The sequence below is a fragment of the Anser brachyrhynchus genome (genome assembly GCF_964034855.1).
Source record: "Anser brachyrhynchus genome assembly, chromosome: 2".
Classification (NCBI taxonomy): domain Eukaryota; kingdom Metazoa; phylum Chordata; class Aves; order Anseriformes; family Anatidae; genus Anser; species Anser brachyrhynchus.
Window position 1 is genome coordinate 108,501,438 of NC_137695.1, and position 25,228 is coordinate 108,526,665.

The following is a 25,228-nucleotide window of genomic DNA, read 5'->3' on the forward strand; positions in this document are numbered from 1 at the left end:
CAGGGTCACCTAGAGCAGTTTGCCAAGGAACCATGTCCAGATGGCTTTTGAATACTTCCAAGGAGGGATAGTCTACTAACTCTGGGCAACTTGTGCCAGTATTTATAGTCACCTGCACAGTAAAGTGCACAGGAACCTCCTGTGTTCCAGTTTGTATCCATTGTCTCTTGTCCTGTCACGGCACCACTGAAAAGAGCCTGGCTCTGATTTTCTTTGCACCCTCTGTTTAGATATTTATACACATCGAGATCCCCTCTGAGCCTGGGCTAAACACTCAGAGTACTTGCAGTCTTTCCTCGTGTGAAAGGTGCTCCATTCCCTTTATTATCTTCATGGTCCTTTACCAGAATCTTTCTAGTATGTCTGTGTCTCTCTTGCGCTGGCAAGCCCCAAACTGGACACAGTACTCTAGGTGTAGCCTCACCAGTTCTGAGTAGAGGCGACCTTGCAACCTCACTTTAATTTTTTTCAGTCCAGCCTCTTTGCTCCTGCAGCCCCTGTTCTTAGTACAGTGACTGGCTAAATGAACACAGGATTCAGAAGTGTAACTTTAGGGGGAGTAGTTTTTGCGCAGGGGAATGTTCACTCAAATTCTGATCTCTCATCCATTTAATGTAGGTATAACTGTTGATACAACTCTTTCATTTACTTTGAAGTAGTCAGCAGCAGATGTGGGGCTAAGGAGCCTGAAAGGTGGGAGATGGAATGTGAATAACTCCCACCACGTGCTCTGCCCTTTGGCTAGGATGGTAGCATAAACCCTGCTGTTTGTTGAAAGTCCTGTGGGTGTTTCACTGAATGAGGGCACTTATCTGAATCATCTGTAGAGCCTTCAGCTAGGTTTCCCCACCTGCACAGTAACAAGTCAGCACTTGTGCCTGTGCTGATAGGCGCACAGCATGTTAAATTTTCCCTGGAAAGTGGTGTTTGTAAACCAATGTATCCCTTTAATTTGGGACAAACACGTTATTTTGTCTCGTGCCTCTTCTTTGTGTTGATTGGAGGTTATTTTGTTGTTAAGGCTTTCTTTTTTACTATTTCAGCTCACAGCTTTTGGTGGAGACTTGAAGTATACAGTGTCTTACGACATTCCAATGGAGAGTGTGGACAGTGATATAGTATCTAGCGTGGATGTCATCATTCAGGTAGATTGTTTTCAGCTGGCTACTACTCAAACATTATTAGGAATCTATGGATAGGTTAAAAAAGAAGAAAAGTGAAATAGTATTTCTATCATAGTAGTTTTAAATCCCTTGTTAAATCTCAGTTTTAAATCCCTTTTTAAAAGTCACTGCCAATATTTCCTTGCTAATCAATTCTCTAATTTTCTGTTCTGTTTCTCTGAAATTGTAGGTATATAATACTATTTTTAAATAATAAAATACTACACACTATCCTCTGTGAAAATGTGAGGTGATAATTACTAAATGAACCAAGTTGTGTTTACAAAAGTAACTACAATAAGCAGGAATGATTTATATTCATAAAACGGATGAATATTCTTGCTGATTACTTTTTTTTTTAGCGTTATATTGCAGTTTAAAAGTAAGACTCTAAATGAAATCCAGACATCTCCAAAAAGCATTATTTTGTAATATATACTTAGCAATAGAACCAAAGCAGAAAAGAGATTGTTTTGCAGAATTGATTTCTGAATTTTAATTTAGTTCTTTTTCCAAAAGAAAAGCATGTGTTTCTGAAGTCTCTAAACCAAAAGAGAATGAGATTGCAATCTTCTTGAATACATGGAAAATTCAGACCTTTAATTTATTTTTTCCTACTGCAAGAAATCTGCTTTGTTTCTTTTCTATGTTATCTGGATGTATATATGACACTAAATGTAATAGATAAGTAAAATTTGCATGCAAATTTAAAAATGTTTTCTCTGTCTTTCACATTCAGGGCAATGGGCAGATTTTGAGCACAAGAGCAGCAGGCTTGTCATTACAGCCATATGAGGAGTACTCTAATTCAGTGAGATTCGTGTCGGAGAATTTTATAGACTTCAATACAAAAAAAGCTATAGACCGGGAAAGACTGATGACTGTTCTAGTAAACGTGACTCATCTTCTGATTAGGGCCAACTACAACATTGCCAAAAAAGCTGTTTACAGGTGAGGGAGAGAAAATACTCAAATTTATCTATATACTTCTACTACTATTGTGTATGTGAAGCACTGTTTGTACTGTCAGTATTCCTAAAGTTTTGCATTAATAATTTCTAGAAGAAAACAATTTTAATTGATTTTTTTTTCATGACTGTTATTGACTACAAAATACGTTCATGTGGAATGTGCAGAAAGGAGCATTTGGTTGTGAAGCAGGATCATTGTTTTCTGCTTTAAAAGAATACTGCCTAAAAGCCTTATTACAATGACAGATTTGTTAGAATGAAATCTCTCTTAAACTCTCACTGGTGTGCTTATTTTGGTGTGTGGCGAGTTAATCCATCATCGTTGATTATTGATAACCTGCCAGTAAAGATCCTGACTGTAATTTCTTTAAATGTTACCATAGATGTTACTGATGGTCCTCTATAAGGGAGTGTTTAATAGGAAAATTGGGCTGGGATGGAGTAGCTGGTCATTCATAGTCTCAGGTCAGCATTAGCAGTGTCTTTATAAGTCATTTCAAATCTGTCTATTCTCCAAGTTATACAGGAATAAAGTCTTATGATCTCAAGGGAATCAGTTCAATGATTCATCATTTATTTAATTACTTCCCTTAGCCTTTCTTTTTGTTCCCTACTTTGGTAGCATTTTATGTCAACAACATTGGACTTCATAGTTAAGCACAAATTTGCTTTGTGCCCTTGAGGAGTGATGATATTTATGTCCATTTAGGATATAAGGTTCATCTTTCCGGAATGATTGTAAAGATTCATTTAAATAATTTTACCTATGGCTGAGAAAATTGTCCCTGCTGCAAAATGCCATTTCACCTTGTTGTTTTGCTTTGTTGTGTTGTATGCACCAGCAACGAACTGGTGCTGTTTCTCACTGCTTACCCTCCTGCAACATACGTCTAGTTTAGACATGATGCAGTAAAGCTGTCTTATCACAGGACTGCAAGAGAAGGCTGCACCACCAATATACCTCTAGTATCATGACAGAGGGGGAAGTTTTTAATTAAACCTCACCACAGGAGAAGTCACCAAGACAATGGGAGTAAAAATAATGATAACAGGATGAGGGTATATTTACTTCCAGCTGAGAACTGCAAACGCAGTGATAAAACTACCGTCACAATATTTTACAACTGAATTTTTTTTTTGCCTTTTCCTCAGCTGTTGCTTCTAGGGAGCATTACTCAGTGGTATGACTCCCATAGAACCAAACAGTTAAAATCAAATTTTAGGAAACAAATGATATGATGTTTTCATGCTTAATCCTAGGCTGGACTCTGTAACCCTGGATACTGCAAGTGCAAATGTTATAGATCTTTCTTCAGCACCAGATGTGGAATTCTGTGAATGTCCTCAAGGTTACACAGGAATATCCTGTGAGGTAACCTCTCCTAATGTTCCGTATATGTAAAATGATCTTTCTGAAAGGACCTAGGTTTTAGAGAAGCTGCCTTTAATTACACTGCCATAAGACTATATGATCTGTGGTTAAATTCTGTGTACTGTACTGTACACAATGCTGTAGATGTTTTCTTCCAAATATACTAGATGAGGTTTTAAACTTATTTCTTGAGTTCTGTTTGATGGCACTAAAAGATGATGATAGACTTTACAGCATTAGTGTTACGGAAGGAGTAGCTGTAAAAGCTTCGTGAAACTGTTTTAAGTGTCCCTGACTCATGAATAGCAATTTTCCTGGATCTGAATTGTGCAGTTTATTTCTGTTTTATGTCATTAGGTTTATGGAGGCAATAAGGAATCTTAGCAGGGAGGAATGCTAGTCTTTGGAAGATCCTACAAGGATCAGATATGTAAGGCAAGGTGGTATCTGAATAGAAGATTATGGAGGCAGAGCACCACCTGTAGAATAGTAGGAATTATTTTGACAAATAATTTCAATATGAAGCCATGTACCATAGCATCATTCGTGATTCTGCAGAGGAGGTAGACCATCTGTTTTTTATCGTCCCATAGTAAATAACTTCACATATTCAAGTTCAGAAAACTTAAGTGCCTCCGGGGTACAAAGGGATGAATCAAAGTTTCGTGGAGTTAATACATATCCCCTTCATCCAGTGCAAGCAAAAAACAACCACCAGAAAAGAGTTGTAGTGACATCAATAGACTTGAAAGAGTATTCAGTTTACCACAATGTGAACAAGTCGGTGGGTGGTCAGCAGTGGGATCTTTGAAAATGATTTGGAGTGTACTTTTAACACACGTAATGCTGCTGATGTTTCCCCATTTCTTTTCAGTCCTGTCTCCCTGGGTATTACCGTGTGGATGGAATACTATTTGGGGGTATTTGTCAACCCTGCAAATGCAATGGGCATGCAACTGAATGTGATATTCAAGGTGTTTGCTTTGTAAGTCATCCTTCTAAGTATCTGTAGAAATTAGGAGAGCATTTTAGCCTTGGGAGTCAAGTTTATGATGTATGAAAATTTAAAGCTATGGGTACAAATTTTTATTTTTTTTTGCCTTTCATTGTTTACTTCAGTATGTGTTCAGAGGCTCTGTTAAAGTGTTCTTCAATAGTTTGTTTCAGTTTACCATTTCAAGTGTGGAATAATCAGAACGAAAGAAAAAATGTTGATATATACCGACCGATAAAAATCTTAACTTTGCTTGCTCAAGATGACAGTATTACTTTTCCTGAAAGGAACAAAATTAAACAGTGTTTTGGGTGAATATACATACATGTGAATCTTCCTTGACTGACATCAGTGGAAGTTACACACTCTCTTCTGAAATTCAAAAATCACAGGAATACAATAGCTAAACACCAGTAAGAAATATATAAGATTTTTTTTTGCTGTGTTTGCAATTCACAAAATATACTTAAGTAAGGTTCTGTGATGTAAAATACATTCTAAAATGAAGGAAAAAAACAATTAGGAACTGTTATTATAACTCTTAAAAAAAAAAAAACACACAAAACAAACACAATAACTCATTTTAAAAGTTCTTTTTGGTAATTTGCTTGAATTTTCATTTTGTACTGCATGCAGATTCCTGCAGAGATCCCACAAGGGATTAAAACCCATCAAAAGTAAATATAAAAAGTTTTCTGCCATGTCTCACAGGCTTGTCAACATAACACGACAGGACCTTTTTGTGAACAGTGCTTGCCTGGCTTCTATGGAAATCCATCCCAAGGAACTCCTGAGGACTGCCAGCCCTGTGCCTGTCCTCTGAGCTCTGCTGCAAACAAGTAAGCTGCTTGTTTGAGATCTTTTTTTTTTTGCATTTGCAGCAAAATCGGAATGTGAGGTAAAGAAAAACGTTATGAAACCTGAAGGAGAAAGACAAGAATTTTTCTTTCCCTATTCATTTGAGCCTGTGTCATAGAAACATTTTTATTTTTATTTTTTTTGCTGGGTAGATGAACGAGTAAGCTAAGACAGGACAAGTGAACTGGTGTAATTTGTATACAAAGTACACAAAGAAATACTTATACCTCTCCTTGAACTTGGCAGCAACATCACAGTTATCTTTCATGTTGTTGCCGAAAACAACAGAAGGACGGAAGTGTTACATCTGAAAATGAGGCACTTGGTGCAGTGATTTGACAAATTTGCTAGAAGGAGAGACAGCTTTTTAGGAAGTGTTTTAAAATCTTCCTTTCCTTTGAAAGAAATAAAAATCAAGAAGAATTTCTGAAAGCGATAATTCTATTTCGACATACTGTGATGTGTAAAACATTGATGTTAATCTGGAAAAACTAGAAATTATGTGGCTATATGGACAGGTGCATGGATTTTAAGAATGGGTATTAAATGTTTATAGAAGTCTTGTGTTTTTGTGCAGTAACACTAACTGTCACAAATACTGTTGATAGTTTCAGTCCCACTTGCCAGCTGAGGGAAGGAGGTGGAATTGTCTGTGACAAATGTCTTCCAGACTATACTGGTTTCCAGTGTGAAAGGTATGTGTGGTACCTTTGGTATAGTTGTTGTTACTAATTATTCATCATGCTACCTGCTTTGAATTGTTTATACCACATGTAAAAAAGATTCCTAATAACATTTTCCTCACTTTGTCTTTGCCTGTGAGAGACTCAGTAGATAAAATTTTAATAGGAAGTACCCTCTTGAGTGGGGAGAGTATTTGACATGACTGCATTCAGGACACAACTGGTCAGGGTACTAGATAATCTCATCTAGGTGCCCTTTTACATGAAAAGTTGGACTAGATGATCTTTCAAGGCCCCTTCCAACCTGGATCGTTCTATGATTCTGTGGTTTTTGATACAATTTTTGATCTCTGGTGCAGGTGTGCTAATGGGTACTATGGAAATCCACTCGTGCCAGGACAGTCGTGTGCTCCTTGTGAATGCAATGGCAATGTAGACCCTCAGGAAGATGGTCACTGTGATACTGTCACAGGACAGTGCCTGAAATGTGTGGGGAACACAGCAGGTCACCACTGTGAAAAGTGTGCTGACGGGTATTATGGGGATGCAGTGGTTGAGAAAAGTTGTCGTGGTAAGCTGTTGTTATTACTCTCAGAACATAAAGAACAGAAAAACAATGCGGTGTGCATGTCGCAGAATGGGTGGGGAGATATGCACCTTTTCCAAAAGTGTTAAACTTTAAGTTGTGAGTTGCCAAGTGCAACTATGGGGTTGGTTTAGCCCGAGGAAGGAATGTATTATGCTAGGGTCTGACACTTCGTATGCCTGAAACTTACTGGCTTGCTTAATACAACCCCTCCAGTGACTTGCTATAGACATTTCTTACTTCTGAATAGTATAAATAAGGCTGGAAGAAAAAAACTTCTTACATGTATATCTTCACAGAAATGTTTTTTTTTTCTTTAAGCTTGAATGTGTAGTATGGGTATTGCTGTAGTGTATTAACATCTATAGGATATAAATAGATGAAACACACACTATGTAACAAATTTGGAATCCTGAAATAATGAATGCATATATGGAGATGTTAATATACATACATTTTTGTACATTTTTCTTTTTTTTTTTTTCCCTAAACATAAGCCTGTGAGTGCCACGTGAATGGTTCCCTTTCCAATAGTTGTCATCATGAGACAGGCTTCTGTCACTGCAAGTCAAATGTGATTGGACAAAGATGTGATAAGTGCTTGGTAAGCAAATATTTATCTGCTCCTAATATCTGTGTTTTCTTGTATCATGGTCTGCCCGTTTCTCAGCGGATACCAGCATCAATGTGAGGAGATACAAAAAGAAAGTTTTGGCTGCTTGAAAGCACGGAATATAAAGTTTATCTCACATTCTCCAAAATTTTCTGGGAATTCAAACTTGTGTTTGCTGCATAGGAAACCAAAGGCTTTTGATCAGTCTTTTTGATATTTTCATTTATGACTTTGGCACAAAAACGCGAAATTCTTGGACACCAAATTAGGTCAGAGGAGTTGGAGGGTAGGGTGGGAAGGGATGATTTTTGATAGTGCAAACAGAAATGTTACTTAATGTCAAAGAAGGAAGCTTCTGTGATCTGAGATGGACTGAGAAGTTGAAAGACCTGAGTGTACTGCTGAACCATAGAAGGTTCCTCTCCCTGTCTGAAGTGATACAGCTATAGAAAAGGTGAATATGATTTAGGATGTGTCAATGAGCTATTTACAGCAGAGATAGATAATACTAGTGTACCAGTAAAGTTTTACCTGCGTTGCTGTGTAAAATTCTTGTCAACTTTGTTCAAGAAGGATGAACTCAGGCTAGAGCAGATGCAGAAACTGGCAGCAAATAAATTTAGGGGAGGGGAGGCCTGTTCTGGAGAGATGACCAAAGGTTTGCCTGGACAGGTTTTTGTAGTTGGGAATTGTTCTGCCTCACTCTTTGCAGATGTGGAGCTATGCAGTTGACTCACCGTGCTTCTGAATCAGGTTGTTGAGGCCAGTGTCACACTGCTTGACAGGGTGCAGTCACATTGGCTTACTGAAAAACAAACAAACAAACAAACAAACTGAATGCTACTGTCAGACCTGGAGGGGTCTTAGCACTGTGCTTCTGCAAAATGAATTCTGGGAATATCTGAAAAATGTGCTTGGTGATAATAAATACATCATGGCTGAACACCAAAAAGGGATTCAGCTAAAAGACAGGCCTGTTGCAAGAACAAATAGGTATTCACTGGTGAGACAAAACAGCAGTTTTCAGCCTTTGATAAGTATGGAACTGACTCAGAGACCAGAGCAGGAAGTCTGTGCCCAGTTACTGCCCCTGTGCCAAGCAAGCTGAATGCTTTTCAATCCACATGTACCATAGGTCACTGACATGCTCTGTTCTGCTCTTCAATACACATTCACAGGAGTCTGTGCCTGGCCAGCACAGCCCTCCTTTGTCCTCATGGAAGTCTTCAAATTAAAATAACCTCAGAGTTTTAAACATAAAGTCTCACTAATGAGATTAGAGGACCATGAGAGCATTTCAGTGTTGAGTTTTTCATCCAAATGCACACTTGCAAATGGCTGGGAACAGGGAATAGATAAGGCCAGGGAGTCCTCCCACTTCAGTCAAACAGAGCTGATCAATATTCATGCAGGTCAGGCAGCAGGGAAAGTAACTAAGAGAAAATAAGAACAGACTTGATGTTCTCAAACATATCTCCTTCTTGTCCAACAGAATGGTTATTATGGCTTGCTTACTGGACTTGGCTGTATTCCCTGCAACTGCAGTCAATTTGGCTCAGTCTCCGAGGTCTGCAGTCATCAGGGGCAGTGTCACTGTTTACCAGGCGTGGCTGGAGAAAAGTGTGATCGCTGTGCTCATGGCTTTCATTCGTTCCAGAATGGTGGCTGTACACGTAAGTTCTAATCCATGATTCTTCCAGGGTTGGTGTGGAATTTCTTTCAGCAGTGTGTTTTATCTTACACTGCAGCAAAGTTCAGTTGTTTTGATAAATATTCAAAAAAAAAAAAAAAAAAGGAAAATGGTTTCCTAGTGCTTTGGTTAACCTAAGGAAAAAAAATTAAGAACTACTGCTACTACAGACTTTTATCTTTTTTTTTTCTTTCTGTTTAATTCTTAAAAATATGATTTCTGCTTTGATAAGATATGCCATTGACTGTATTTTCCCATTATCACTTGGGTATGTACAGGTTTTAGAGAAAAATATTAATCCAAACTGAGAACATGCCATCAAAAAAACCCCACAAATTTATCAGGTCAATAAGATACCCTTTCAACACAATATAGCCAAAGGAATGCCTACCTTTTCTCCAATCTGACTTTTTTTTTTTTTTCACAGTATAGTAATGTGAATTCTGCAGCGAGATTATGTGATAGGATTGTGTTTCTGAACATACACACTGTGTCTTTACTAAGAATAAAAGATCCCTTAGGTACCTTTTACCATTTCAGCCTTGAAAACTTTGTAAATGTTACTAAACTAATTAAAAACCTGCTTAACTGAATTTCTTTTTAGCAAGAATAGTGTTGCGCTTCTTAAATAGACAAGTGCTTCCTGCAATAATGTTAGTTGATATAAATAAAATCATTCTTTTCCCATTAATTAATAAGAAATTCTTGAAAAGTATTCATCCCTGAGATTCTTTCACCTGTTTGAGAACGTTATCGAATCCCTGATGAGTTTTGCATCCTCTATAATAAAATTTTTCCCTACAAATTTACTTTTCTCCACAATAATTTTATTTGGCTTTGTTGACTCCCCTGTGGAAAAGCAGCGCTGCTTTTTAAACCACCAGTCAGGCTATATCAAGCAGAAATAAGGGACTTTTAATAAAAAAGTGAAATGCCAGCCTGGTCATAATTTGTTTCTCAATGGTTGGGGACAGCAAGGGGTTCCTAGTGGAATGGATAAACCATACTGAATAGTTATGAAAAGTAAGATTATCAGTAGTCATGGAGTTTCTTCTATATAGCCAAAGCAAAGAAAGTTAATCATATGGTCCTATTTCTCTTGCAGCCTGTGACTGTGCTCATACTCAGAACAACTGTAACGCAGATTCTGGTCAGTGCATTTGTCCCCCTCACACTCGGGGACCAAAATGTGAATTCTGTGAAGAAAATCACTGGGGACTCTCTCCTAAACTTGGCTGCAAGGTATGGTAGGCTGTCTGAAAAGCCGTGGCTGTTCAAAGCAGTTTGCCATACGCTAATGCAAGAATTGGGCTCTTGTTACAAGGACCTCAAACTTTATTCTTTGTCTCAAAGTGTTAGTGCTAGATACTCACATTAAAAAGGGAAACACAAAAAACAACAACAAAAACACAAAACCAGACTGAAGATTATTTATTGAGGAACATTCTAAGAAAGGTGTCTTTGAAAACATTTGTCTAGAGTGTCTGTTCCAAGTAGGTGCATAGATCATAGAAAAATTCTGAAGTGTGTATTCTTAGTTGCATAAACAGTGATGCTAGAGCAGTTTTATAGCAACAATTGATAGCAAGAAACATGCTTCTCTGCTAACCAAGAACTGTTAAGAACAATGAACTCTAGCTTGTTTTGAAAGTCATTGTACACTTTTTTTCTGAGTATTTAAAATTTAAATGGTATAAGTTAGTTCATGTTTCCTGAATGGAGAAATGGTAACTCCCATTATCTCAGTTTAATGTTTGTTTAATCACTAAAACACAAACTTAGTGCAGATCTAAGGAGTAACAATCATTTACGCAACTAGGTTCACCCAGTAAATTCCTATCAGATATGGCATTGGGCCAATCTTTATTTTATAAATGCTGAGATTTTAAAAAGCCTCAGAATTACATGAATATAATGGGTAATTTTAATGGAGAAAACACAAATATAATAAATTTGACAAGGTCTGTCATTATATGTGATAAGTACCTGACAAGCATAATCATCAGCCGATTATTTTTTTTCCTCTTTCCTTCTTTAGAGTAAGGATGATAAAACAGTCCTATAAACTTGGAAGAAGGTTTGCCATCTTAGCGATTTACAGCAACTTCCTTGGCAGCCAATCTTTAAACCATTGCTTTGTCAGCTACCAGCTACTGCTATTCTTTATGTGAATGTTTTGCAAATACAGCATGCTAGTTCCTATGCCTTTCGTGTAAGGATGTGGTGGTGGTAAGCTAACACCCCTTTAAGTGTTCCTTTCACAGGGTGATTCCACAGCACTTGCCAGTGATCAAGTTTAATTAAAAGTGTAACTGCTCACCTTTGGTAATTTGCTAGCATTCCTTTAGATGACAGCTTCGCAGTAAATAATATGGAATCACTTTAAGGTATTTTAGTTACTTTCCTGATGCAACAATACTGAGATCTGCAAATAGGAGTCTTGTCTCAACAGACTCTCCCCTGTGTTGGCTGGAATAGCCAACAGTGGCAACGGTTGAGATGTGGTACAAAGTCTACTGGCAAAACTGGAGAGGCTCCTGCATGTTCTTGAGATGTATGAAATGGAGAAAGAAATCCCAACGGTCTGTTTTTACAACATAGACTGCATGAGTGGGGTACTTCATGTTTCTTGCAGTTTTCTCAGTATTCAGCATCCGTTCCTGGGTGCAGTGATTGAGCAGAACTTCAGTCGTGTTCTGCTTACAACTGTTTTCAGGTCAGGTGCTGCACACATTTAATTGTACCTCAGAGTCCTTATTTATCCTTATCACATACAGTTAGTCATTATTTCTATTATTATGATGCTTAAAATAGGGTTTAGCTTTCAGAATTGCTGACTTTTAATGGTACTTAGGAGCCAAAGTTGTAAACCCGTTTTGTCATAAAGCATATTAGACTATGCACTGTACTAGCTGGTGCTGATAGAGTAAAAACTCTGCTTAATACAAATAGAGTGAACAGCAAATGTGAAGAACTCTAGAGGATAGATAAAGATGCTAATAGATATTGTGGGCCTTTGTGCGGAGTGCTTTTACAAGGTAAGGCTTTTCATCTCAAAGAAATTATGAGGAAAAAAAGAGTTGAGGAAAATGCTCACAGTCAGGTGAGGATACATGGAAAGAAATTTTTGTCTGCACCATTAGAAATAACCACAGAGAAAAATTGGACTTCAGTAACCACAGATGTGAAACTAAGACTAAAGATAACAGCCAGCCTGACTCAAAAAAAGCACAACAAATTTTAAGTACAACCACTTTGCAAATTTGTTAAAACAAGTTCATATTGCTGATTGAAACGTGGACTCTGCCAGGGATAAGTGTTCCTCTGGCATTGAACTGCACCTTCGGATTTTGTGAGATTCTCGGTTCCTGATCAATTAACAAATGAAACTTGAGCAAGATGGAAACCCTATTAATGCTCCCTGAAATCTTTCAAGAATGTTAGTATTAAGATTTTTCTATTCTATTTATAAAATTATTCTACTTCTATGTATTTCCTTCATCTAATGTTTATATCGCATTATTGTAATTTATTTGCTAAACGCAGTACTTTAAATAAGGTCTTTTGGAATTTTATCTTCTAGAACTGTTTCCTTCAACTCTTGGTTTCCAACCCAGATCTGGGAATCAACAAATCTTCTTACTTTTTACAATTCACTGTTTACTAGCAATACAATTCTTTGTTCAAATACAAATCAAGCAATCCTATGTTTATATGGAAGTTCTTCCCTTTTATATTGTATAGTAATTGTTGACAAACATTGAGTTTTAATGGCCACTTTAAATTTACAGTACTGTTTCTGTTGTAACAAAATTGTTTTTAAAGACTTGCTATTTATTATTTTTTCCCCCTAAGGCTTGCAACTGTAGCGACACTGGTTCAATCAGTCTCCAGTGTGATGTATTGACTGGTCAATGCCAGTGCAAAGCTGAATTTGGAGGACAAGACTGTTCCAGATGTGCATTAGGCTACAGGGACTATCCAGACTGTGTTGCCTGTGACTGTGACTTAAGTGGAACCAAAGCAGAAATGTGTGATGATATTGAAGGACTTTGTGGGTGTGAAGAAGAAACTGGCATCTGTATCTGCAAGGTAGTGAAGCATTCAGACTTTTTTGGGTCAGCACTGGGGCATTCTGATCATTTATTTCCTAAAAATCATGGAAGCTGTAGGGCTGAAAAGGACTTAGTCTGCAGCCCTCCTTTGAGACATTTCTGAGTACACCTAAATCACCCCTAATGGATTTTCCGTGCCAGTGCTAAACAGGTCTTATTATTAGTCAGCTGGGTTAAAAACTGTTGGATGAGGTTCCCAGTTAGGGCAGACACTGCTGCAGGGAGCAGCACCAGCATTACCAACATGCAATTGTTATTTCTCTTCTCAGAAATTCCTGTGACAATACTAGACAGTTTGCCTCTCCTACCTCCCTTTGTTTGGTTTTAAGTATCCAGGTAATTTTATTTTTTTATGACCGTTTGTGGTCATAAAATTATTGCAGAACAGTACTATAGTTCTCGTTTAGACAAAACTCATGGAATTGAGGTAGATGTGTGTTAAGAAGTCAGGATCAGATCCATTGTATCCTTAGTCATGAGAAATCATTTCTAACTTACTAATGCTGAATCCTTGCTAACTTTACAAAACAACTGTCCATTCGATAGAACACTGATTGCTGTCTTTCAAGTCTTTTACAGGAGTTGGCGTATTTCACGAAAACAGTCTCACTGCAGACCTAAATTCAAATTGATTGCATTTGCTAAATGTAAAATCTATGTGTTTATTCTGTGTTAAGTGAATGTCTATAACCACATTCTTACAGTACATTCAGAATCCTGTTTTTCATGACTTAGTTCTGTAAGGTGGAAATGAATGAGGGTTGAGGATGCATTTGTCTTGCTTTTTCTTTTGCTGCAAGATTTCTTTCTGCCTCACAAAGGGCAAGTACACCTTTTTTGAACAGGACAAAGCATTAGCCATGAGTTCTGGGGTAAAATTTTTGTAAACATTATTCAATATATAAGACTGGTGCTAGAGACTTCAGTGTCACTATATTTCTCTGTATGATGTAAATGCCTTCTGATACAAGAACTATGCCATCTGAACTGTTTTCAATGACACGGTTTTTATGTTTTATTTATGACACCTTTTTGCCTTGCAAATAGCGCCAATAACAGCTCATAACTCATGGATTATTTTGGGGTTGCTATTTGAAAGGATATTTTTCTAATATACATAGAGGATTGAAAACGGATATTCTGACTCAATGAGCAAAGAAAATGTTTCTACCTCAAGTCAGGGAAATTCTATTCCTTCGTATCGTAGAGTCTAGGAATACTTTGTAGTCAGAGTTACATTTTTGAGTGTAGGTCACATTGATTGATATCATCTTGAGTTTTCTAAGACAAACTCTGAATTTAAGACATTATCTCGTAAAAAAAAGTTTGTTTCTTTCTTAATTTAAAAGTATAAATTCCTTACTGTTTTGACAGTGAATCATTTCACTCTCTGTGTATAAATAGCATGTCTGCAGCTTCTTTCATTCTAGGTTTGAAAGCATTTTAAGAAGCTAATTAAATGTTAGAAAACTCCAGTGGAAAAGCTATTGTATTCTTATCCTCATTATATAAATAGAAAAAAAAAAAAAGAGGTACAGAGAAGTTTTTTCTGCTCATACAGACATGGTTTTATTACACTTAGGAACAGCATATTAATTCAGATGATAGAGCCTGCTTTTGCAAATCCAAATTATATAATAGGAAGAAACCAGTAAATGTGAAATGGAGAATTTCAACATTTTGCTTAATTTGATTATGTTGCAAGTTCAAATGTATGTTTCCTATGCTATGACCAAAGCAGTGCTTAAGAATAACTCAGGTATTATTGCTAATAATGTAGCTTGAATGGACATTGTTGTATTAAATTAAAGGAAACATTAATTACAGAAATATAATAGAATGCTTTTTTTCCTTTTTTTTTTTTTTTTGAGATGGTATCAGATTCGGTAATAGAAAACTTACTTCAGTGCAACAAATGTATGCTCACGTAGGCCTCTCTCTCCAATCTTCTTATTAAGGACGGGATCAACACAGACTCTAGTTTTTCTAGTGTTTGTTCAAGTTGGATTTACCAGTGGAGAATTGAGCACACAAACACATGGGACTAGGTCCCCTGATTTTTATTCATCCTGAACAGCTTCTTTGGCTTTGAGCCTGTTTTTCAGATGGGGAGGGAGGGTGGGGAGACACTTTTCTGTCTTTAATGGAAAATACATAATTGCTAGTTTTAGTTAGAAATTTGAATGCATGAGTTTTGTTTGAATGTTCCATATTTTTGATAAAACATCATTATGTAATAACAGTAATAAAATCTCCTGCATAGTAAACCAGAATAGATACAATAAATGACTAGCTGTTATGTAGTTTATATAGCCACTATTTTTTCTTCTAATAAGAGCCATGTTTCATTCAGCTAGTAAAGTAACATGAGTGTGTTGCTGTGCTTTTGTTTTTTTTATTTCCTCCAGGAAAATGTATTTGGGCTGCAGTGTAGTGAGTGTAAACCTGGAACTTTTGCTCTGTCTGCTAACAATTCACTGGGTTGTACTCCATGTTTCTGCTTTGGCCTGTCCTCGTTTTGTTGGGAAGTAGAAGATCATGTGAGAATTCCCGTAAGTAAAGTGACATAAATGTATGGATGCAGTTTGTTATACTTATGGTACCACTCTAGTGTGCTGAAGGCTGCATGCGTTTCATGAATCAGACTGAATGCAATAGGTTAGCTCACAGAGTCAGAATAAAAAAGAAAGCAGTCTTCTTTCTGAAAACATATCTTTCATTCTTCACGTTTTTTTAATAGATATTAAAAAATGTTTCCCAATTTTTTGGCTTGGGATGTTATTACTATAAAATAGACTGCTGACTATCTCAAAGAAGCTGTGAACAGTATATTACACCAGGATAGAATATTTTCATTAAATTAATCTATTGCTCTTCGTGTTGTAGATAACCCTAACTCCTGACCAGTCCATTCTGCATGTAGTAGCTCCAAGTAACCTGACTGGAACAGTGGAAGGAGTATTTTCACAATTTTCTGACATTTTACTGGATGCTACCATTGTCAGAAAATACTTAAATACAGAAACATTTTACTGGAGGTTACCAGAGCAGTTTCAGGGAGACCAGGTAAGACAATTAAATAATTGGAATGCTTTGTAGATCATTCTTTGTTGTATAAATGTCACTCCTTTATTGTATAATAGTCACTTTTTGAATGAACTTATTTATAGCAAGCACAAATAACATGTTTACATTACCTTTTTCTAATGAGATGTTTCTTGACCCTGTAAATGGGTAGCACACATATTTAATTACTGTGTTACTCTTTGGAGGTTGTATGTTAGGAAAAGAGTGATATATTCAATTTTATTTTAGAAACCCGAAAGAGCTTCCAACCTTGACGGTAGATTCAGAATATAGATCATGGAATGATCTGCTTAGGAATTAAGTGAAAGTTACGCACCTTGAAAGAGTAAAAGAAGAAACTGTGCCTGCTTTTTAGAAATACACATTTGACCTTGGTGCAAAAACTGCTGAGTTTAAGTCAATTTTCAAGTTTTATTACTAATTCATCAAAGAACTGTCGGTTTTCAAATCTTCTGATGTCATTAAAATATTTTCAACTAGCAGCTATAACCTTGGAATAAATAAAATAATAACTTTATATCCAAACAGCTCATGGCATATGGAGGCAAGCTGAGGTATACTGTTGCTTTTTATGCTTTGGATGGCTTTGGAACCTCAAATTTTGAGCCCCAAATTCTAATGAAAGGGGGTCGTACCAGTAAATTGGTCATCTACGTAGACATCCCTTCCCCAGAAAACGGAATAAGAAGTGACAAGGAGGTGGAAATGAAGGAGGTAAGCTAAAATGTTGGTGTGGAAATGGGGACGTTTATGTTCTCTGAGCTTTTATAGAGAAGCCCCATGTATATAAGTAAATAAAAAATGCATACTTGATTTCAACTAGGCTGAGTAAAAATAGAGTACTTGGATTAAAATGGGTCTATTTTATAACAAAAATGTCTGGAAAAATCTTGTTATAGAAGCAGATAACATTTTGACATTGTTTCCTCTTTTGGAAGTGCTGAAGGTGTGTTTGTGCTTTTCAAAGACAGACTCAGATTTCAATAGTAAAGGACATACTGCCAGGTATTGTCACCATCAGCCAGTCTCACAATTTTGTAGCCTGTCTGTTATACTCTCAGCCCAGGATTATCACATGGGACTTGAATCTTAGCCTAGCGGGAGCAGTAAGTTGCAGTAGTGCTCACAGGACAGTTTCAGAAGAGAGAACAATGACATTTGGTCCTAAGACTTTCTGCTGCATGGGGCTGAGGTTAGGTCTAATCTCTCTTCTTGACAGGAGGCAGGACACAGTTAAAATGCGTCTTTCTAACTACACGTAAGAAGAGTGATGTGAAGTCCCTGTTCTTTGTCTATCCAGGTTTTCTAGATCTAGCCAAAAAAAAAAAACCAACACAGTTCCGTGCAGGTCTGGATTGCTGTCCTGTAGAAACTGGGTGTGGAAGCTGGGGGCAGGGAAGGAAAGGAGAAGGAAAATAATATAAAACTAGTCTTGTTCTAACATGGAGCAATATGCTGGATTTTCTGGGACCAAGAGCCATAGACATAGTCACTGACTGTATTTCTGAAAGAGAGTGTGAGGAAGAGATCCTTACCTTTAAGTGAGCTTAAACACTCATGGTTTTAATAATGTGTCATGTTCCCCTAGGGTTCTTGGAAGTATTTTAATTCTGTGTCTGAAAAGCCTGTCTCACGTTCTGACTTCATGTCTGTGCTAAGCAATATTGAATACATCCTTATCAAGGCAGCCTATGGCCAAGGATTACAGCAAAGCAGGTAAAGCAATCTTTGACTGCATTGACTATAATTTGACTTAGAAATAGTCCCAGATGAATCGTACAGTAAAGATTTAACTCAAATTAGACAAATTTCCAATTTCCTATTTATGACTTTTACTCTTCTTCATCTGACAAGAAAACATTTATTACCTTTAATGTGAAGCAGAATCTCTCTTTCTTTCCGTAAAACACTAAATGTCTGCTGCTTATTTTGATAGAAAACCCCATAAAGAAGCATAAAGCCTTACAGGCTGATGCAGTGGTCTGCAGGTTCGGCAATATAGTTAGAGGATTTCTAAATTATTTCTTCCCCATCTTATTTTTTATAGGTATTGAAGTTTTTGTTTGTTTTTCATTTTCTGGTGGAATAAATGAAACACCTGATCCTCTGAGTTGAGTTGTTTGCACAAATCTAGGTCAATCCTGTAGCTTCATGTACTATGGACAGTGGTAGCAAAGTATTCCCACCTCAGAATTGTAACATTTTGCTGCAGTTTTGAACAGAACTAAGTCGCTAATGAAAGGAAGGAGATGGTATATGATCATCCCATCTGTTTGTTTAGAAACAAACGAGACAAGCAGAGATGCATCCAGTGAAAATTCTTACATCTTTACAGCTGTGAAGTAGAGCAGATCCACCTCCAGATTTGGGATTATATTTGATTCACAGGTTGTCAACTATATTTTTGCTAGATCTGTCAAAACATCTGTGGAACAGAGCTGTTGTATTTCTGTTTAGCATTTCTGAGGCCAAACTGCATAATCTTGCATGGAGGATTTGTCAGCTTTAGTAGACCAGTGGAAATCAACCCATATTACTTGGAAGTACTTCTGATTTTTTTGCTGTAGGTCCTGAAATCCCATACCTAGGTGTAAAAAAAAAAAAAAAAAACCACTTCAGATTTTATTCAGATGTTTCCACAGACTCATGGGATCACAAAAAAATATGTATGGTGTGTGTATGGGTGTGTGTGTGTGTATATATATATATATATACATATACATCTTGAAATATAAAAAAGTTTGGATAGTAATGGTGCTAGGACTTTTCTAAATGTTCACACTGTTTTCTGCATGTATCTTGCAGAATTGCAAATATCTCAATGGAAATTGCAGTGAAGTTTGAAGAGATACATCGAGGCAGATCTAGAGCTCACCTTATAGAGCAATGTAGATGTCCTGCTGGTTATACTGGATTCTCCTGTCAGGTATTCAAATTCTTTCTTGTGTGTATTAGCTAGGTAATAAAAAGGCCACATAAATGGTTTTTGTTCATAACTGTTGACAGCCGTGTTTTTTTGTTTGTTTGTTTTAATTGTGCTCCCCTTACACACAGAGCTGTGCTCCAGGATACTACAGGGAGAAGCCTACAGAACTTGGTGTAAGAGAGTCTCATACTATGATAGAACCTTGTTTGCCATGTCAGTGCAACAATCACAGTGAAACCTGTGATCCTGAAACTGGAAAGTGCTTGGTATGTACAATTTATGCATTTTTGCATTGTTTTCACCTGAGCATATAATGACTGTAACCTGTGAAAGGAGTTTCTGGGAGAAGTATGTGTATGTACTGTTTGGAAAAAGGCTAACTTCCCCTCCATCTCTGAAAAAAATAGAAAATCTGAGTGCTATTTTCCTTAGGGGTCCATTCAGTAAAATTCTCAAGTTTTTTGAGCACTTACGTCTTCAAAATCATGAATTATTTTAGGTTTAATTTCATTTTAAAAACAATTCTGTGTATCAGTTCAATTTATCTGTTTTTTTTCTGTGATACTTCTAGTCTTCACTTTCTTGGCCTGGCCAAAGTCTGCTTAATCACACAAAAAGGGTGAAGTAAAAGAAGTGAGGCACACCATACCACAGACTAGGTCAAAGTCAAATTCTGTGTCTCTACTGAAGAGAATATATTTCAAGTTTCTTTAAATAAGTTTTTTAGTCTTTTTTTTTTTTTTTTTTGACTTCCAGAGAATAAAGTAGGCTAAGGATATGCTTCAGCTAAGTTAATTTTTTCACTTCCCTCAGTTTGTTACAAAGGTTGCAAAGAGGGCCCACTTATGACTAACACATTGCCTCTTGTCTTGTGGGCTGACAGCCCTGTGGAAAGCAAATTGTCAGTTAACCAAATACAACATGCTGTCCGTTCTCTGGTACAGTTCAATGACCAGAATTCTTTCCTAAAGTTTTTTTCCTAACATTTTTTTCAGTTGCTTTGCTTTTCCAGTGCTGAGTTGGTTAGTTCAAAGTCTTCTGCTGATTTAATTTTTGAAGCCATTTTTTAAAGTAAGTTTCCTCAGTCCCTCAGGCTTTTTGTAAACTATTAGTTTGCCTAAAATATGAATCTCATGAGTAAGAATGATGGTTCTCATTGCTATGAGGCCAAAACACATGGGTCTTTCACACTAAAGAATAATAGTCATTCATCCTCTCAGCTTCTCATTGCAGGGGTAGCAAGTCACCCACATGTTACAATCGCTACTTTGAGATTTCCATCTGAGTAGTGTAGGCAAAAGAAATGGTTTTCACCTCTGACTTCTGCTCCCATACAGTAATAGACCGCATTGTTACTGCTTACTGTACTCAGCTAACCTCTAAATCTGTACACTCACAAGTAGAAGAATCATAGAAAAAAAGGAGAAAAGAAAGAAAGAAACTGAATTTTATTCACTTAGGAGACTAGTCAATTAAATTATGTTTATAATACTGATTTAGTGTTTTAACATTAATAGCACTGGCTACTGATCAATACTCAAATTAAGTATAGTGTCTGTGAATCCTAACAGTGATTGTTGTTTGGCTTATAGCCGTCAAATGCTTTTGCTAAAACACTGATTTTTTTTTTTTCTTTTTTGGTCCAGGTATCCTATTTAATTTTTCCATCATTTGCTTTTTTTTTTTTTTTTGAGGATTTTTTGCTTTGTACTGTGATTCCCTAGACTGAATTGGATTAATAGAAGCAGAAATATATAAACCTTAATGGAAGTTCAGAACAGATATTAGGTCAGCCTGCCTGCTAGGGCATTCACATAATGGAAAATATGCTAGCATTCTGCTTATTTTTGCATAAAAAGTCCCTCTACCCAGAGAATGCTGACCAATGGGTGGTGGCATTTAGAGGCGATTGTCAAAGACCTTAGGCATTTATGGATTGGGGAGAAGATAAAATTCCTCTTGTTGTTTGTTGTTGTTTTAAACTGTCTGAATTCCTTTTGTGTATCAGAACTGCAGAGATAATACAGTTGGTGATTACTGCAGTGCTTGCGCCCCAGGATACTATGGTAAAGTAATTGGATCTGTCAACGACTGCTCTCTTTGTGCCTGTCCCAGAGCCAACCCTGTTAGGTAACCAGAACTTATTAAATCCAATGTATATTTTAGCATTCTATATGCATTGTGATGTACGTCCTATCTCCCACTCCCCCTGCTCTATGGCAACAGGAGATTGTTATTGTTACATGTCCTTAATCTTTAGTCATCTAAAAGCTACCTATTTTAGTAAATAGAACTTGCATTCTGAGTTTTTCACATCTAGTGATGACTTCGTGAAGTTTTAAAATAAAAAGATTAACTAATAGATATATCATTCTATTCTCTAAGAATAGATCAGTCGCATAGGACAGTGAGAGAGAACAGAGAGAGTAAGTTGCTCTGACATATTTCAGTTTCAAATGCAGTTCCCTTTTATCATTCTGAAAACAATGCTTCTGTACTTATGAAGATTTTGGCCATCTCCAGTCAATTCAGAAACTTTTCATGAAATGATTGCTGGGGAAAAACAGGTACTTTTTTTTTTTTTTAAATGTACACATCTGTTTATTTGGTAGACGAACAGGTAAACTTATTTTTAAAATCAAAACATTGTGGAGGGTGCTTTTTATCTAGAAACTTGAAAAGCACTTTTCCTTTGGGATAATTAAATCAGAGCATGAGTGGGGCAACTCTAATGTTCTCATGCAAGTGTCAGTGTGATAAATACTATAGCCATATTATTCAGCTCCCTTGTATTTTCTCATCTGTAAAATGGTGATGAAACAATGTATATAAATCAAGATGCTGATTTCTTTGGAGTATTTTTGGCAGAGGGCTCTATTAGTACAGAAAATCTGAAACCTCCTCTATGCTCAGGGTGCTTATCAGTGGCCATGCAGAGGGCTAGACAGAGGTAGGAAACGGCTCATACAGACAAGGTTTACTTGAAATTGAGTGCATCCTTTAGGTGATGATGGTCACCACAACTTTCCTACTGGAACAGGACATAGCTGACAGCCTCCATTCTGGCACACAAGAGGCCTAACTTCTCTGCTGCTCTGGGGAGGGTGAAGTAGGAGAAGTCTCTAGTATTAAATGACTCATGAAAGGTCTCTTTCAATTTGTTTACGCAGCATCTGTTTTTCATTGTCTTATCTTTCAAACTGAAGGTCATTAGATGTTTTAGCATATTATTCAGTAATGGATTTGTGTCAGGAAAGCAAACTTTTAAATTTAAAGCACTCATTCTATCCCATTGTATCATATTGAGCAAATGATGCTGTTGCTTACAAAATTTGACCTGTGGCTGAAAGTCTCATTGTATGTTTTCTTATTTATGTGCTAGCAGGTATTTGTTTTTCCTTCCTCCAGTTTTAGTCCCACTTGTGTTCTAAAAGGTGTCCAAGATTACCACTGTGATGCTTGTCTCCCAGGATATGAAGGACAATATTGTGAAAAGTGAGTTGTACACATTGTTCCCACTTGTCCCCAAGCTTCAAGGGCAGTTTTGATTAATAAAAGATGTATTTATACTTGGAATTGATCATTCAGTGTTTATAAATAGGCATATGAATATGTGCTCAAGGACTTAGAGTGACTTGTTAGTTACTGTTCGGAAACTATTAATTAAAAATCTATCAGTGACTCAAACTTAAATATAACATCTGATTTTATGATGATCCCATTTGATGTTCAGTGTCCCATTCCTCCCATTGTAGGTGTTCCCTCGGCTATTACGGTGATCCTCAGCTGCCTGGAGGCAGCTGCCATCCGTGTCGATGCAATCCAAGTGGCTCTGTTCATGTTAACTGTGATCGTGCTACTGGCAAGTGCCTCTGTAAGCAGGGAGTCACAGGGCAGCTCTGTGAGGAGTGTGAAGCGAGGCATCTTCTTGTGGAAGAAGAATGTGTTTGTAGGTGAACGTGTTTACTTTCTCAGTGGGCCTTGGTCTGTTCCAGTGATACATGCACATGATTATTCCCTGACTGTTTTTATGTCAAGTCCTATTCTTTCTATGAAAGAAAAGGAATATTAAGAGTTTAGTATCTCCGTAAAGCAGGGGGGTTAAACTAAATCGACAACATGTAGAGGCCCCTTCGGACCTCAGCCATTCTGTGATTTCGTGAACACAGAGGAAACTGCAGTACAAACCATAATACCAGACAAGCAGTTAATCCTTAAATTGGCTGAGGTAGTACTACAAACAAATTTAAATTCTGTAAGAGACAATGGATAGCAGAATTATCCAGCAAGTGCAGTAATCTGCTTTTATAATGAACTGGGAATAATGAACTGGAAAAACTCAGGTTTTGCTTTATACAAGTGAAAAAGAAACAGGGTATAAATGTAATTTCAGCACTATGGGCTTGGATTCCCTGTCTTTAGAACCTGTTTGGTGAATGTTAATGGCATCACCCTGTATTTACAGCAATACAGCTAAATAGATGCAATACCCACATAATATAACAAGCAGCTCAGTAGCCAGCAGGATCAATGTGGCTTGAATGTGTGCTAACGTAAGGAGAGTATGCTTGGAATAGGTCCACTTCTGGGGCAGGTGTGGAAGGGCAATAGTACAAACCTATATATTCAAAATTATTGAATTCTATCAGTTTTAACACAAAAAGTAAAGGCACATACTCTGTAAACAACAACAACAAAAAAATCACACCTGCATTTGGTTGCTTTTTTTTTTTTTAACACTAATATTGCTTCCATTTTCTGAAATCGTTTCTTTAGCTTGTGATGACAACTGCACAGGAGTTTTGCTAAGTAATTTGGATAATCTCAACAAAGCCATACTTTCAGTGAACCTCACTGGTATTGCCCGTGTGCCCTATGGGATACTGTCAGAGCTGGAGAATGCAACAAAACATCTGAAGGTAATACAAACACACACATAGTAGAAATATTTAGTCACACCTTTAAAGCAAAACTTGCAGCCACTCACATGTGCCAGAAGTTTAAATGAAGTCCTCCTGAAGTTCATGGCTTTAATATGTGTGTCTGTAAGTGACAGACAGTGAAGATTAAGACCTTCACATTTGTTATAGAAATACATCTTAAGCCCTTTAGATTCCTGTATTTCTTTATTTTCATTTGCTGTATTAGCATTTAAATAAATGCCTGAATATAATTTTCAATCATCTTTATGATTGTTGAATATGCTATATGTACATGTTTCACCTGGATTATGTGGATCCTTAGTATTGGCCCAGATTTACTGAAAGTCAGCAGCATAATTTTCAGCAATGAAATAAATATCTGGCCAGGTCCCTTTTTGGTCCCTTTGCTAAAGAGCTGCCAAGGCTGTTCCCCCAGATTCCTGGGGAAGAAAGAGTCTGACAGACTGCTTCCCCATTACGCAGGTCTCCTTGGATGCAGCCATTTGCTTTCCTATCAGGAGACAAAAGTCAGGCAGAATATATTTATGTTGGAGACTTTCAGACTGCTTGTTGCAAGTTCTCCTCCCAGTTTTCTGCTGCCTTAAACAAAGCGTGAATACCACATTTTGTGGTCTTAGAGGTTCAGTAATTGTAGGTAAATATGGTCTCTGCACAAAGCCAGAGGTAAACAGAATTATTCCCTTCTTCATGACTACTAAAATAAGCATATTTATCAAGAAGAATCTGCTGAGTGGTAACTTTAGCAAGAGATGCTCTAAAACAGAAGAAAAAATAACCTCTTTCTATTCCACTCTATCACAACAAAATCAGAATAGTATAAGCCTTCTTGTGCTGATAGGTTCTGCAAATTAAGAGTTTGAATTAAAATTTCATCTATTTAAAATATGAGGCAGGGTGAATTCTGATCATCGTGCCTTGAAATATTAATAATTACAACATCTGAAGACAAGCTGGGTTAAATAACGTTTGTGTGTCAGCAGAGGTAGTCTTATCCTCTAGTTTTAGATGCTAACGTTTTAGTTACAAAACTTCAGTTATGTTTCCTTTCCTTTATGCCATGAAGTCATAAACATACCAAATTATTGTAATACTTTAAGGATGCAATTGACTTGCTTTCTCTGTTTTCTATTTGTGTAGGAGCATCATCTTCTGGGAGCATAAACATTAATCAATATGTAACATCTATTTAGCACTTCAGTTATAAAACAGTCAAATCATACGTAAAAA

At 36.9% G+C, this 25,228-nt stretch overlaps 1 protein-coding gene across 3 annotated transcripts in view; it reads left to right on the forward strand.

The window, feature by feature from the left end:
* The window catches only part of LAMA1 (laminin subunit alpha 1), a 108,021-nt gene that overhangs the window by 46,813 nt on the left and 35,980 nt on the right, over positions 1 to 25,228 (forward strand). For all 3 annotated transcript variants that reach the window (XM_080579362.1, XM_080579363.1, XM_080579364.1), the window contains 21 exons: positions 1,044 to 1,145; positions 1,903 to 2,114; positions 3,395 to 3,506; positions 4,381 to 4,491; positions 5,212 to 5,339; positions 5,967 to 6,053; positions 6,401 to 6,612; positions 7,125 to 7,231; positions 8,733 to 8,913; positions 10,036 to 10,172; positions 12,786 to 13,022; positions 15,454 to 15,597; positions 15,932 to 16,111; positions 16,661 to 16,846; positions 17,721 to 17,848; positions 18,938 to 19,058; positions 19,187 to 19,324; positions 21,067 to 21,188; positions 22,467 to 22,553; positions 22,814 to 23,007; positions 23,835 to 23,977. In XM_080579362.1, the coding sequence (XP_080435488.1) occupies positions 1,044 to 1,145; positions 1,903 to 2,114; positions 3,395 to 3,506; positions 4,381 to 4,491; positions 5,212 to 5,339; positions 5,967 to 6,053; positions 6,401 to 6,612; positions 7,125 to 7,231; positions 8,733 to 8,913; positions 10,036 to 10,172; positions 12,786 to 13,022; positions 15,454 to 15,597; positions 15,932 to 16,111; positions 16,661 to 16,846; positions 17,721 to 17,848; positions 18,938 to 19,058; positions 19,187 to 19,324; positions 21,067 to 21,188; positions 22,467 to 22,553; positions 22,814 to 23,007; positions 23,835 to 23,977 (3,069 nt within the window). The remainder of the gene's footprint in view (positions 1 to 1,043; positions 1,146 to 1,902; positions 2,115 to 3,394; positions 3,507 to 4,380; positions 4,492 to 5,211; positions 5,340 to 5,966; positions 6,054 to 6,400; positions 6,613 to 7,124; positions 7,232 to 8,732; positions 8,914 to 10,035; positions 10,173 to 12,785; positions 13,023 to 15,453; positions 15,598 to 15,931; positions 16,112 to 16,660; positions 16,847 to 17,720; positions 17,849 to 18,937; positions 19,059 to 19,186; positions 19,325 to 21,066; positions 21,189 to 22,466; positions 22,554 to 22,813; positions 23,008 to 23,834; positions 23,978 to 25,228) is intronic.